This window comes from Filobasidium floriforme (genome assembly GCF_021052385.1).
Source record: "Filobasidium floriforme strain CBS 6241 chromosome Unknown HD553scaffold_4, whole genome shotgun sequence".
NCBI classification, from domain to species: Eukaryota; Fungi; Basidiomycota; class Tremellomycetes; order Filobasidiales; family Filobasidiaceae; genus Filobasidium; species Filobasidium floriforme.
This window is the reverse complement of record NW_025763625.1, coordinates 226,789-239,566: the sequence shown is the minus strand read 5'-3', so window position 1 is coordinate 239,566 and position 12,778 is coordinate 226,789. Positions and strand designations below refer to the sequence as shown.

At 53.2% G+C, this 12,778-nt stretch overlaps 4 protein-coding genes across 4 annotated transcripts; 1 reads left to right on the top strand and 3 right to left on the bottom strand.

The window, feature by feature from the left end:
• Positions 1–1,641: 1,641 nt before the first annotated feature.
• HD553DRAFT_339663 (alpha/beta-hydrolase) lies at positions 1,642–2,680 on the bottom strand (the record flags this gene model as incomplete). Its single annotated transcript, XM_046182469.1, has 4 exons — positions 1,642–1,663; positions 1,737–2,197; positions 2,302–2,529; positions 2,630–2,680. The coding sequence occupies 4 exons, from the start codon at positions 2,678–2,680 to the stop codon at positions 1,642–1,644; spliced, it is 762 nt and encodes a 253-aa protein (XP_046038728.1).
• Positions 2,681–3,072: 392 nt separating this feature from the next.
• Positions 3,073–7,515, top strand: HD553DRAFT_306120 (uncharacterized protein). Its single transcript, XM_046179230.1, has 4 exons — positions 3,073–3,344; positions 3,480–3,520; positions 3,708–3,841; positions 3,957–7,515. The coding sequence occupies exons 1-4, from the start codon at positions 3,232–3,234 to the stop codon at positions 7,254–7,256; spliced, it is 3,588 nt and encodes a 1,195-aa protein (XP_046038727.1). The 5' UTR covers positions 3,073–3,231; the 3' UTR covers positions 7,257–7,515.
• A 357-nt stretch (positions 7,516–7,872) lies between these two features.
• Positions 7,873–8,344, bottom strand: HD553DRAFT_339661 (uncharacterized protein; the record flags this gene model as incomplete). Its single annotated transcript, XM_046182468.1, has 2 exons — positions 7,873–8,218; positions 8,277–8,344. 2 exons carry the CDS (start codon positions 8,342–8,344, stop codon positions 7,873–7,875), a joined length of 414 nt encoding a protein of 137 aa, XP_046038726.1.
• A 1,918-nt stretch (positions 8,345–10,262) lies between these two features.
• On the bottom strand, positions 10,263–12,710 carry HD553DRAFT_172720 (putative DED81-asparaginyl-tRNA-synthetase). Its single transcript, XM_046176906.1, has 6 exons — positions 12,404–12,710; positions 11,951–12,324; positions 11,201–11,850; positions 10,576–11,109; positions 10,463–10,504; positions 10,263–10,391 (listed from the first exon to the last, which is right to left on the bottom strand). The coding sequence occupies exons 1-6, from the start codon at positions 12,528–12,530 to the stop codon at positions 10,289–10,291; spliced, it is 1,830 nt and encodes a 609-aa protein (XP_046038725.1). The 5' UTR covers positions 12,531–12,710; the 3' UTR covers positions 10,263–10,288.
• Positions 12,711–12,778: the final 68 nt, after the last annotated feature.

Below are 12,778 nucleotides of genomic sequence, written 5' to 3'. Positions count from 1 at the left end.
CATCTATGAGCACTCGAGGCGCCCGCTGCGGTATCCTTTCATATACTCTCGAGAAGGACTTGGCCTTCATGTGATCACAATTCAACAAGGGTAGGCGTCTACAAGCCTTTCCACCTGAAGTACATCCGAGTTCTCTGGGGCGACCTTGAGTATTGGCTTGTCCGCCTCGTCGACCTTAGCGATTTGGCAAAGTTTGTGACAGGTGGTCCGAAGTCGTCTTGCTAAACGACGGCACTTGTCCGGTCGATTTTTCGGCAGGAATCTCTTGATCCGCCTTGATATTGCTTGACCTGACGGACGGGGGTTGCCTTTGCGTGAAAAGTGACTATGATCGTCGGCCCATTAAGGGTGCTCGTGTTTCAAGGAAATATGGATTGCTGTTTCTATCCAATCAACGTTATTGGCCAGAAGAAAGCAAGCCGTTCCGTCGATGGCCATCAGCTGGCTCAACCTATCGTCGTCGAATCCGCACTGATCGAGCCGTTTCTTTAGGGCAGGGCGACCCATCCTGCGTGAATCGTGCCGGTCAGGTCGGGGAGTCCCAACTGCTTGTGAGACTCCTCGTCGGACGGCATGGATTGAAACGAGGTGCGCTTGCCCAACCACGAGTTGATTGCGGCGATGGTATGAGGGGCGCGTTTCAGCTCTTGGTGACAGTTGCTGCCATCTCTCGGCCGCGCGGATAGTGAAGCGAGGCCTTTGGTGACCCTCGTACATTGTGAGATGACAGTTTATTGGCGAGAAACTGTGGCCTTCTGGAGCTTTAAGCAGAGGTTTCTGGTGTTCCTGTTTTTGTATTTTTTTGCTTGAAGGCTGATTGGACATAGTGAAATAGCTTTCTCATCGAAAACCGATTACTGCCCGATTGCCCATTCCATCATAGGGAACTTGGATCTGGTCAGGCCCGGTTGTTCCTCTTACACAGGCGTTCCCCTTTGATCATTACTGGCAATGTTTCATTCTTGCATGTTGAATTCAATCTCTTGAGGAAGTTCCTCGTCCTCCTCGAGATCGGTCATCAAGGATGGGGTTGACGTCGGGGATGGAACTGAGGAGGATGGAAATGAGCATAGCGTGGCCGGAAAGCCTGCAGATTACTTGATGGATCGTCTCGTTCTCGTCGCCGGCGTGCTCATCTTGGGACGAGTCGACAAAGCTGCATTTGGCGCCGGGGACAGACATGATACCGGCGTTCATGGCTAGCTGGCTAGAAATGTAGCCTTTGCTTTGCTGGCAATACAATTATATGAAAGTCGATCTCTTGAATTGGTTCGATTCTACCTCGCTTCCCACTCCGTCATTGTTCTCGCCCGCGCGTCGTTAAATCTCTCGAATTTCGATTCTACACTTCAGCCTCGCTTCCTCCCTCTCCGTCATTGTCCCCGCCCTCGTTGAATCCGCCGCACTTTTCGGCGAGTTCTTCAAGTCCGCCAATGCCTGCCTTCAACATGTCACTCGCATGCTGCATAGAACGGCCGGGGCGTCCATGCCCAGTGAGAGTTCGGTCAGAGGTGATCCCTGCCCCCACAAGCTCGCATCGGTCGAGCTCCTTGCAGTTTTCATGGTTTCTTTCTGACTGATATCATGCTACGGAGTGATACATGTCCCTGTGTATTCGTCTAAGCTTGCACAGCGACCATCTTAAAAGTCGTGCTTCTTCAACCTAACGACCACAAATAGAACCGGCTCAGCTCACGGTGCCATGCCTTGAGAAGAATCGTGAGATCTGGACTCACCACTCGACGCTCTGCTTGAACGAGTCCTCCTTTCCAAACTTGACCTTTTCGTCCTTGATATCCCCCCTGACGGCGAACCCGTGGGTACAACCATCGTAATAGTTCCTCTTGTACGCCTTTCCTTCCTTGGATCCGTTCCCGAGGATCTCGTCCCCCTTGGCTTGAGCTTCGGCCGGGTACATCTGGTCGACCTCGCACGTGTTGAAGAGCATCGGCACAGCCGGGGAAAGCTGAGAGAGTTTGTTGAGGTCGTCAGGGACTCGGAGGAGGGAAGGATGGTTGACCACCCCGACCGTGATCGAGTTGGTGAAGGAGAGGTTGAAGACGTATCGAGCTCCGAAGCAGTACCCGAGCGCGGCGAAGGAGGTGATACCGTCTTCCTTGAGCTTGGCTACGAAGGGGTCGAGGATCTTGTGGGTGACATCTTCCCCGTGGGCGCCGATGAAACCCATCAGGTCAAACTGTTGAAGACGATTCGAAAGAGAGTATGTGAGTCAGTTTGCGGCCTTCCGCCTCTTGCCCCTCCAATTTCCCCCTTTTTTTCACTCCCCATCGCGAGGCTCACCTTGGGATCCCCCTTCCTAGCATCCGTCAAATAGTCCCCATCGAACAAATCCGGAACATAAGTGTAATACCCAGCCCGAGCCCAGTCGTCAGCGAGGAGTTTGTTGTTGACCAACCCGAGCCCGAAGACGTCGGTGAGCAAGAGGACGGCTTTGGACTTGTCCCCCGCGCCTTGCTTGGGCTCGGCGATGTAGACGTCGGTGGGACCGTACTTGACGGTCTTTCCCTCCTGTTTCGATCAATTATGACCGGGAATCTGAGTGAGTATACATATACCTGGGTTGCAGCGGATCGGATCGACCGGGTAGGATTGGGGAAGGGGGGCTTACGGGAGTACCTTCCCAGACGGTAGCGATGGTGCAGTCTTTACAGAGAGACATTGTTCGTGACAGGTATATCTTGTTGTGGTATGAGATGTGGGTGGTTTCGCTGTTTCGACGCAGGGCGATGTTAGAGTAGCTTGAGTAGAGAGAGTATATGGAGGCTGCAGACGTGGTGGTTATGCTGAAGCTACTGCTGCTGGTTATAAATATCCAGAGTGATCGAGCCGGCCCGCGGCACACGGCATCCATGACGAATGTCAGACCTGAGACTCGATGACTATAGTAGTGCCGTAATGAGACTCCCCATCCGGATCCGAGACAGCATATCTGCTTACCTAATCATCAAATGACCCTGACCTCGCTATTGCATTCCGTCCTCGATCACACAATAGCAGCAGTCCACCTAGGCAGGTCACCAACCAGCACACGTCTTCACTGCTTGCTTTGCTTGTCGACTTACTGCCCAGCGACCTTGACGTCTGCTCAAAAGAGGTAGAATAGATCCACACCGCTCGCCGACCGAGACCGTCCCGTGCAATTGCGACGACCCCGATCATTCCGCAAGGACACATGTCGACCTGCTCGGTATCGTCGACATCAACCTGGTGATGGATTCGGATCGCGACATGGACATGGATCGAGATCGCGATGTCGGGCCTGGAAACGCCGAGTCATCTTCAAGCAGGTCGAGGCAGGTCCAGAGTTTGTCCGATGTCGACCTGTGAGTCTCGGTTCTTGCAGCTTTGATTAGAAGATATCATATCGTGTGATGTGATGGTCGAGATGGAGATCGCCGAGTGTGAATGATCCTGAGAGCTAAAGGACGTTCCCGATGATCTCACGTCTCATCCTATAGCGAATTGGCGTTCTTGCGATGTCTACCTTTCGCCCGTCCAGGTGAGCCTTTGCAAACCTTACTGTCCCTATGCACGCATGTCCGGGAGCTGATCATCAGAACTGCAAACGCCTTGATCTTGATCTATCTCCTACTCTCGACCCTGCTCCCGGTGCTATACATATACACCCACAATACAATACGTTACATTACGAAACGAACAATCACTGTTTCTATGACTATAATCAGTCGGCAAACATCGTCATTTCAGGATGATCGCCCTCCAGACCAAGATCAGGGATATGACCGGCGTCGTCCTAGTGTTCGAGGATATCTGGGCAAAGTTGGGGGAGCTTTATAGTCTGGACGATTTGGATGAGATGGTCAGTCCAGGCTTTCGCTATTGCTATTTTCGGGAGAATTCAGGCTAGTGGGCTGATATGATATGATGTTCAACCTTTAAAACGGAACGAAATGGAATGAAATGATTTTGTATAGGCTTCTTCCTCGGCTTCATTCCCTTCCAGTCCTCGAACACTGTCTCCCTTGCCTCGGCACCCAAATGAATTCGCTTTCGATCTCGATTTCGATACGATGTTTTCGTCGGAGGATGAAGCCGAACCACCTCCCGACCCGATTTACAAACAGGATCAGGGGACGAGCAAGGATAAATCGACACCCACGATGAAGACGGGGGGCAAGCGGGCGAGGCAGAGTTCTTCGGAATCGTTGAGCCCCGCACCGGATTTGCCGGTCGTCCTGGTCGCCAATGACGCTGACGACGAGGACAAGGAGAAAGAGAAAGGCAGGCGGGGGAATAAACGAGGGAGGAGGAGCGATCCAGCTGAAGAACGGGCGAAATCGAACGGGACAGCAGGAACGAGCGGGAGGGGGAGGAGAGGCGGTGGTGATCAGTCGATGTCGGTCAGGGGGAGGTCGAGGTCGAACGTCTCAGAGACGCCTTCGGTCTCGATGATGACCTCTGGGCATGGACAAAGCTCTCGAATCAACAATCTCAAGGGAAAACAGAGGGAGAGTAGGATGTCGACCTTAGCAAGTCCAGCACCGGAACATGGAACGGACAGCTGGGTATATCCCGCGCTTTACCCTTACCCGCTTCCGTTGACTTCGATGGATCCTTCGAGACAACCCACACCGGTACCGACAGATTCACGACCCAAAGCTCGGCATTCTCGAACCTCTTTCACCCCTTCTACGGCAACCGCAACGAAGCCTTCGAACACGAACAAACGGTTCAGCGCGGGAGGAGCGTCTGATACAGCACAACCCAGTGATTCTTCCTCGACTCAGAGGTACTACGAACGGAATCGAATCAACCCGCCGGCGTATCTGTCTTTACCTTCCGGGTCGGCTTCGGCGGATCTGATCAATTCGAGGTTTTTTGGGAACGAATTCGCGTTGCCGTTGTTTGCGGATCCCGAAGTCGTGGCCGAGTGGAATGGGCAGGTGCGGGGTAGCAAGAGCGAGGTCGACGAAGACATGGAAGGAAAGTCGACAGGGTTGCTGGAGCAGTTGCAGGATGCTCAGGAGTGGACGGAGATGGTCTATGAGCGACCCGGGAGGAGCTGGACGGGTGGAACGAATGTGAGAGGAAAGAGTGTGGGCCCAGAGAAGACTTCGGACCCGGAACTCATGACGTACGAGGTCAAGAAGGAAGCTATTGACGAGAGCGAGCAAGATGATACAAAGAAGACCGAACCTACGATACCGGAGCCGGAAGTGGGGCTGAAGAACGCAATGACGGAAGGTACAGCAGATGCAGGGGAGGCGGACGATCCGACCTCGCCGCAGAAGCAGATGCAGGTGGATATTGACATGGATCAGGTCGAGGCGGAGGCAGAGGCGGAAATGGATGTGGATATGCAGTTGATGGGGGACGAGGGGGACCAAAAGGATTCGGCGCATCAGGCCATTCAGGCAGAGCAAGCCTCAATCGCCCTGGTTACCGAAGACCTGAACGAGACCGCTTTGGATGTCCAAATGGATGAGCCGGAACCGCTCGACGAGCCCGACGACGTTGTGGTGGCAAATGAGGACCGGGAGAAGTCGCCGATGGGGTCTAGGCCGGCTGAAAGGCGGAGCTCGTTGGCGGCGCTCTTGGCTCCTGTTCCCGCGGAGCTGGATGATCGGGGAAATGGCGGTAGGGCCGAACAGAGTGGAGTGCAAGGTACCATCCAGCCAGACGAGGAGGAAGACCTAGACCCAGAGTTCCGAGGAATGACTGCCTCAGAGCCGGTGTCACGTGAAGTCGCTACATCGGTACCTGTCATGACTAGGCAACAGGCGATGTCGATCGAGGTTCCATCGAGCTCCACGTCGATCCCCCTGCCAGAGATATCCTCGGTCAGACCCAGTCAACCTCGATCGCCGGAACAACAGGATGACAGGCGGACGTCTGCACGACGATCTTCAGGTCGACGTCTACACAGCTCGAGTCCGCGGGAGTCGGGTTCACTACAGTCAAGCATACCGTTCATGTTGAACCCTGTCGATCAGGACGTTCCTCCATCTCCCAATGGACATGGCTCAGGCCTGCCGGGCGCTCTTCCGTCTGCGACGAGCGCCGGGAATTTTTCTGCTCCCCTCACATCAGCGTCATCTGTGCGGCGTACATCTTTTCCGCAACCGATGCCTTACCAAAATCCGATGCCGGTCAACTTGGAAAGTCAACTCATCTCCCCTCAAGGCTTCCACATTGTTCCCAGGACGCCGAGCCATACCGGTCGGTTCTCTTTGGAATTACCTTCCACGCCATTAACTCCTTTAGGACCGTCTCAACGAACAGAAGCGAAACTTGCTCCCCGGTCGCCTACACCGCCTCGAATGTCTACGGGTCCAGCAGATCTGCCATCGGGTCCGTTTATCGATCCGTTCCCGCCCGTCTCGTTGCCGACACCGTCACCTTCGGTGTCGATCGACGAGGCCAAGGAGGATATCGAGACGGACGATATGCCACAGACCCCGGCTACTTCGCCGATGGTTGTAGAGCCCAGCAAAGTACCAGAGACCATGAAAACCCGGAAGAAGCCGAGCGTGGATCTGGCTCTCGTGACCGTGCCATCGAGTAGCCGATCGCGTTCCACCGAATCCCCTGAGAGACCGACCCGAGCCGGACGGACGACGGCGCGGTCAAATTCGGTTCGAGGAAGGGGCGCATCTCGAGGACATTCTCGCGCTCGAGATACCTCCTCGGCGAGACGGTCGACCCAGTCTACAGCGTCTTCCACACCACAACGGGTCAAGAGTCCTCCGCCAGTACAGTCCACTCGGCCGCGACCGAAACAGGCAAAGAGATTGCAGTCGATCAACGAAGGCGCGACCAACGGCGAGAGTGCGGGCAGCAGCAAGCGTCAGAATTCGGGTCGGCCGTCCTTGACTACATTGCCTGGCAACCGAATTGACAGGCCGATGCCGCCTGTGAGCAGACAATCCACCTCGAATAGCGATCTTCGGCTAGCTTCACAGTTGTCTTATGAGGACGACACGACCGATCATCATTCGGCTGTCGGCTCGGAGGATGAGTTGGCCTTGAAGCCGAAGGAAACGAAGAAGAAGAAACATTCCCCGCCTCAGCCTGAGCAGCAACAACAACATCAACAATCTCAGCCGAGCGGTAGTTCGGGGACAGGCAAGGATGTCAAGAAGAAGCCTAAGACGCAACCAACGCAACCACCGCCATCACAACCGATCGGACCTACGGGGCCTGCCAAGGCTACCCGAAGTACCGATACGAACCCACCCAAAAGTACCCGACGAATGACGAGAAGCAAGAGATGAGAGGGATACACCTCAATATATAGGCAAACCCTGGTATACATTCCTCGCCAACCTTTTACGAACCCCTTAATGACATGACAATCATGGCCAAATCTGGCTGCGCGGACCCATTACGGGTACACAATTGTAATACGACAAAACCCCTCTACGACGATAGAGACAAGACATCGTTGACTACACGATGAGAATATGCTGGGATGCAATCGCGCTGCCAATGATCGGGATTGTATGAAACCTGACACGAGTGAATATCCCGTCCTTCTTTCATCGCCTGAGTATCTTAGGGAAGGGCATCAGCTGCTCTCCCGTTTGACCTTGACCTGCTTTTAACTTCCGCTCGCCTTGCCATACGCAAGTTGACGCCGTGGAGCTGACCATACAGTACTGTATCACTGCCTTACAATTCATGTCCATGTTTCATAGGGGATGCGACGTGAGGTGCGGAACGTCGAAACACTAGCGAAAAAACATCCAGCACAATAATATACCTATAGGCCAGATGATGATCGTGTTAATATACCCAGTAGCCAAAGGCTGAGAACAGTATCAAGACAATGTCAATTGCTATGAAGTGCTTACCACACATGATACGTGTCGCCCCATGAGCTCAATCACATCAGCCATGTTCCAGTTCAACAAAGTTTCTATTCTGCCAAGAGCTCATCGTCCCTGAAGACATCATGCTCAGGTCTACTGCGTTACCGATAGCGATAATTCCCACGTGCAAGAATAGTATAGCCCCACCTCCAATGATGTAGGTAGCACGCCGGCCTTTGGTTGAGCCTTTGGTTGACGCTACCACAAGCAGTAGTGATGCCAAGGTCCGCAAGTACAGCGCTGAGAAGAAGGACTTGGCGAGGGTGAAGGGGTAGTGGCAGCGGGCCTCTTGTTGTGTTCGCTTGTGATATTGAACCAGATCCTTGATCTGTGCGGCATTCTTTGTAGTAGGGTCTGTACGATATCTGCAAGAGCGCAAAGTTCAGAACCAGATTTCAAAGACTAGATTGAAGTTGAAAGTACTTGGAGAGCAAGGTCTGGAGGACTTCGGCCTTGATATTGGCCTTGCCATTTACAGGTGCAGGTGGCATGATGTGACGAAAGTGCGATCTTGCTGAGCGCCTCGAATATCAGATCGCATATCCAGGGCTCCAAAAATCCAAGCAGTCTCAATCCCATCGGAATACGCCTGCGACAGCATGAGCAGAAAAGGCAGGTGAATGTCGTTGGACGGTGTTGGCCCATACAAATTTCGAGGTACAAACAAGAACAACAGCGCGAATTACAGCAGAAGGAAAGGACTGACGAGATATGCAGCTACATAGATCAGTACGAGTACCTCGAAATTACTGAACATCGTCAGCGCGGACGACCGATTTTGAACCAGTGATGGAGCAACAATTCAGTGTCCCATTCGAACGAAGCCCGATCGACTCCGCTAACCCATCGACGCTATCGGGCACATCTTTGATGATAAGCGCCGTGTAGCTATAGTGCAGCACGATCCAGGCCTGTTCAAGCTAGCCCGTTTCGACGATTACAACTCATACCGATACTCGTCCTCGTCGTCGGTGCCAAATCCCTCATCGATGCCGAGGGCTAAGTTGGGAGGGGTGGAGGGATGATCCGACGGGTGAAGTTGAATCCGGTACAGATTGACGAATCTTGATGTTAAGACAATATATTGATGCGACCAAATAGATGATGTTGCATCCCGTAAAATGCATCCTATCGTGGGGTTGTGACCTTGTAATCAGTCACTACCAGACATGCCATTTTGATTCAAACTCAGCTTGCAGCTGCCACCGCTCAGGATTCTGGGTTCTCGACTTCGACCAATCGATCACGAACGGTTGTCCAGTATTGATAAACTATCAGTATCAAGTAGGATTATAGAGGGAAAAAACGGAAGGTCCTGTCTATATGAAACACTGAATTTTGGACCCACAGTAGAACGCCGAGAAGCAGATCAGAACCACCGTCGCTTAGCGCGAACGAGGTGATACGTGATCTTTCGGATCCGCGATCTGCAGATCCACTGGTTCATCAACCGCGATCAAATGTCGCTCACACAAAGGCCAAAGGACCCCTTCGAATTTTGTTTCCAAGCTACTTCTCAGCTTCTCGACGGTCGTTACTCCTTGTTACAAGCACTTTACAAACTTCGTTCAAATCAGAAGTGATACGTTTAGCCTCTCTACCAGACAACTTACAGCATTACAAGCAGGTGAGCTGAAACGCCGTCACGTAGAAGGTGACTTGCCGAGCTTCCAGCTTACATCGCCATACACGTTCTTGCTCGAAGGTTTCGATCAACATGTTCTCGCCATCTGAAGGTACCCTCCGCCCTCCCAGGCTTTACCACAAGCTCACACGATCTCACGCTCACACTACTGTACTTCGACGACGTCGCGATCGCTGTAGGAACCTTCCGCCTTGAAGGAGACATCTACGCGAACAAGGTGTGTATTCTCGCTTGATACAACTCGTAGTCTACCAGTAACTGATATAGAACTTGAAGCGACAGTCGGTCATCGCGGCCAAAGCCTGCTTCACCACTCCCCAAACCGTCGAGAAAGAAGCCGAACTTTACAAGGTGATCGAGAACTGCTCTCGTGACGACATCTTCCTTTTGATGTTGCTTCAAGCGCAACTCAATCATGATGGGGACTTCAAACCTTACAGTGAGTGCTGATGTAGCGATGCGGTCTACTCGTAGAGATCTGAGCACTGATACCGTACCGCACGGCTCATCCAGATCCTGGACGCAAGAGGATGTTGAACGGGTTCAGGGAACGTCTGTTCAGGCTTTGCGGCGAGGAACCTTAGCCTCTTCAAGAGGATATGGACTGAAAGCTCGTAGCTTGATTGCTACAGGCCTTCATCCACGACCTGGCCCAGTCCGAGTCTCGATGAACCGTCGATCAAGAAGTCCTGTACCATCGATGGCTAGTTATGATATCGATGGTGGCGATGGAATCTGAGAATCTAATATGTCCACACCCCTTCTGCGTCTAACATGTCACCATGCCACCTCAAGGCTGAGCATGTCCCGGGTAACGAGGGTACAACGAGACTTCTCGGACAGTGTACCTGTTCAACAACCAGGCGAGGATTCGTTCGGTTCCGAGTCCGTATCTGCGAGAGAGCGATGAACGGGTCAGCTCTTGGCATACAAGGTTGCACAGCTCTGCCAGATCGACACTCACCCTCCGTGCTCCATGGTTCCGTAAGTTCGCTGATCGTTGTACCTGCAGATCATCACGAGTTGCCGCGATCAGCAGTCTATCCTTACCGAAACTCGTCTCAACCCTGCGCTCACCAGTAGTAAGGGCTGGGATCGATTCCGTGCTCCTTGTAACCCTCCAACAACTGCTTCAAGTCGGTCATCCTCATGCTCCCTCCGACAATTTCTCCGACACCGGGCATCAACAAGTCGCAACTCTCGGTATAATGCTCGTCCTCGGGGACTCGCTTCATGTAGAACGCCTTCATCTCCCTGGGGAACCCGGTGATGAACATGGGCACGTTCAAAATGTCCGTCATCTTCCTCTCGGCGGCTTCAGCGATATCGTCCCCGAGCTTGTGAGGTCGAGGAGGTTGGGCTGGGTCATCGTCCTGGAAGAGGATGTCGTGTTCGTTGAGCCACTCGATGGCCTTTTTGTAGTCCATCCTGAGGAAAGGTCGGGCAGGGGCGACAAAGTTGGGGTTGAGCTCTCGGACGAGCTTTCCGGCGACCGGGTCAGCGAGCACGTATTCGACGGAATCACAGATCATGCTCTCGATGTGGGTGAGGAGGTCGTCAAAGGTGATGAAAGCGAGCTCGGCCTCGACGTGAGTGTACTCTGCCAAGTGTCTGCAGAAGAAGGCGCGCAAAGACATGGTTGTCAGCTTTTCCGCCGTTCTAGATTGCGATATCACTAGACTCAATCGGACACGGTGCTCACCGTCGGGTATGACTGTTCTCGGCCCTGAAACTCTCTTGCACGCAAAAGACGTCTCCCAAGCTGGGCAAACACGTCTCCAAAAACAACTGACTGCTCTGGGTCAAGTATGCCTCTGAACCGTAATAGTCGAACTTGAACAACGTCGACCCTCCCTCGACCGACGTCTGGACGATACAGGGCGGGGTGACCTCGAGTACTGTCTCGTTGGCGTAAAACCTCCTAAAGGCGTTCAAAAGCGCCGCTCGGACCCTCATGATAGCAGCCGGAGTCTCGGCACGGAGGTCCAAGTGTCGAAGTCGTTGACGGACAGAAGGATCGGCGTGCTCGTTGAACAGAGAGGCGTAGGAGTCCGTCCCGGAAGGAGCTCGTCCGATCATCTTCCACCAATCGGCGGCGAGCTCGTGTCCGCCCGGAGCGGTCTTGCCCTCAGGAACGGCCTTGAGTTCACCAGTCACCTCGATGGTGCACTCGGTGACGAGGTCGAGAGCGTCGAGGGTCTTGTGAAGGTCGCCGGAGAGGACGAGCTGGAGGTAACCGGTACCATCTCGAAGGGTGATGAAAGTCATCTGCGCTTGTTGACGGAGACGGTGGACCCAACCGAAGACTCGGACACGCTTGTCACGGTACTCGGCGAGGTGTCCGATCTTGACCTATAAGTGTGGTAAGGGTGAAGCACGGGAATCGCATGCAAAGGACCGACTGATCAGAAAACGGCGTTTTCGAATCTCTAAACCCAGTCTTTAGACTCACCTTGGGAGCAGCAGGCAAGCTGGTATCCTCCTTCAAGATGATCTTGGCAGCCTCCTCTCGTCTCTTTGCATCCCGCTCTTCCCTTTCCCTTTCAGCCTTTTCCGTAGCCTCCTTGTTCTCCTCGGCCTTTTTCACCTTTTTCCAGTGAGCGTCGACAAACTTCTTGTTCTTCTTCAATGCGGCTCCGCTGATGGGTTGCCAGTCGTTGACCTCGGGCGAGTCGGGTTTACGGACCAGGATGGGTCGATCCTGAGCGGCGGTAGGGGAAGGGAAGGAGGTGAGCATGGCGTGCAGAATGGTAAGGAAGGGCGTGGTGCTGGTCCCCTGAGCTTCGGGCCCATCAGAACCGGCCTTTTCATCGACGTAGATGGGCTCTGAATGTAAGTTGGAAATTTTGGATCATCAACGTGATCGGATATATAGACTTCGATGTTGAAAGGCACCCAAGCTCACCTCCTTGAGCAGCGGTCTCTACACCACCTCGAGTCTTTTCCTGACCGGTCTGTTGACCGGATACGCCCAGGGTCTCTGCGACCTTGGTGGACAGGTCCGAGACGGCTTGTTGAATCGATTCTGCCATGTTTGAGGTTCTTTTCCCAACGATTATCCGTAAGAGATGCAGGTCGGTTTTAGCAGTGAAGAATTGAACTGTCAAGGTAAGAATAACTCTTGATCAGCAAAGGTATAGCTATATAGCTACCTTTGAGGTCGAGAATGACTCGGGGTCAACTCTCGAGTCACGTGATCATTTAATCGAGCGATACAGCAGTTAGATGTTGGTCCCATATAAGTGTTCAACAGTCCTCTTCCTTTCTTTCGAGTCAACAA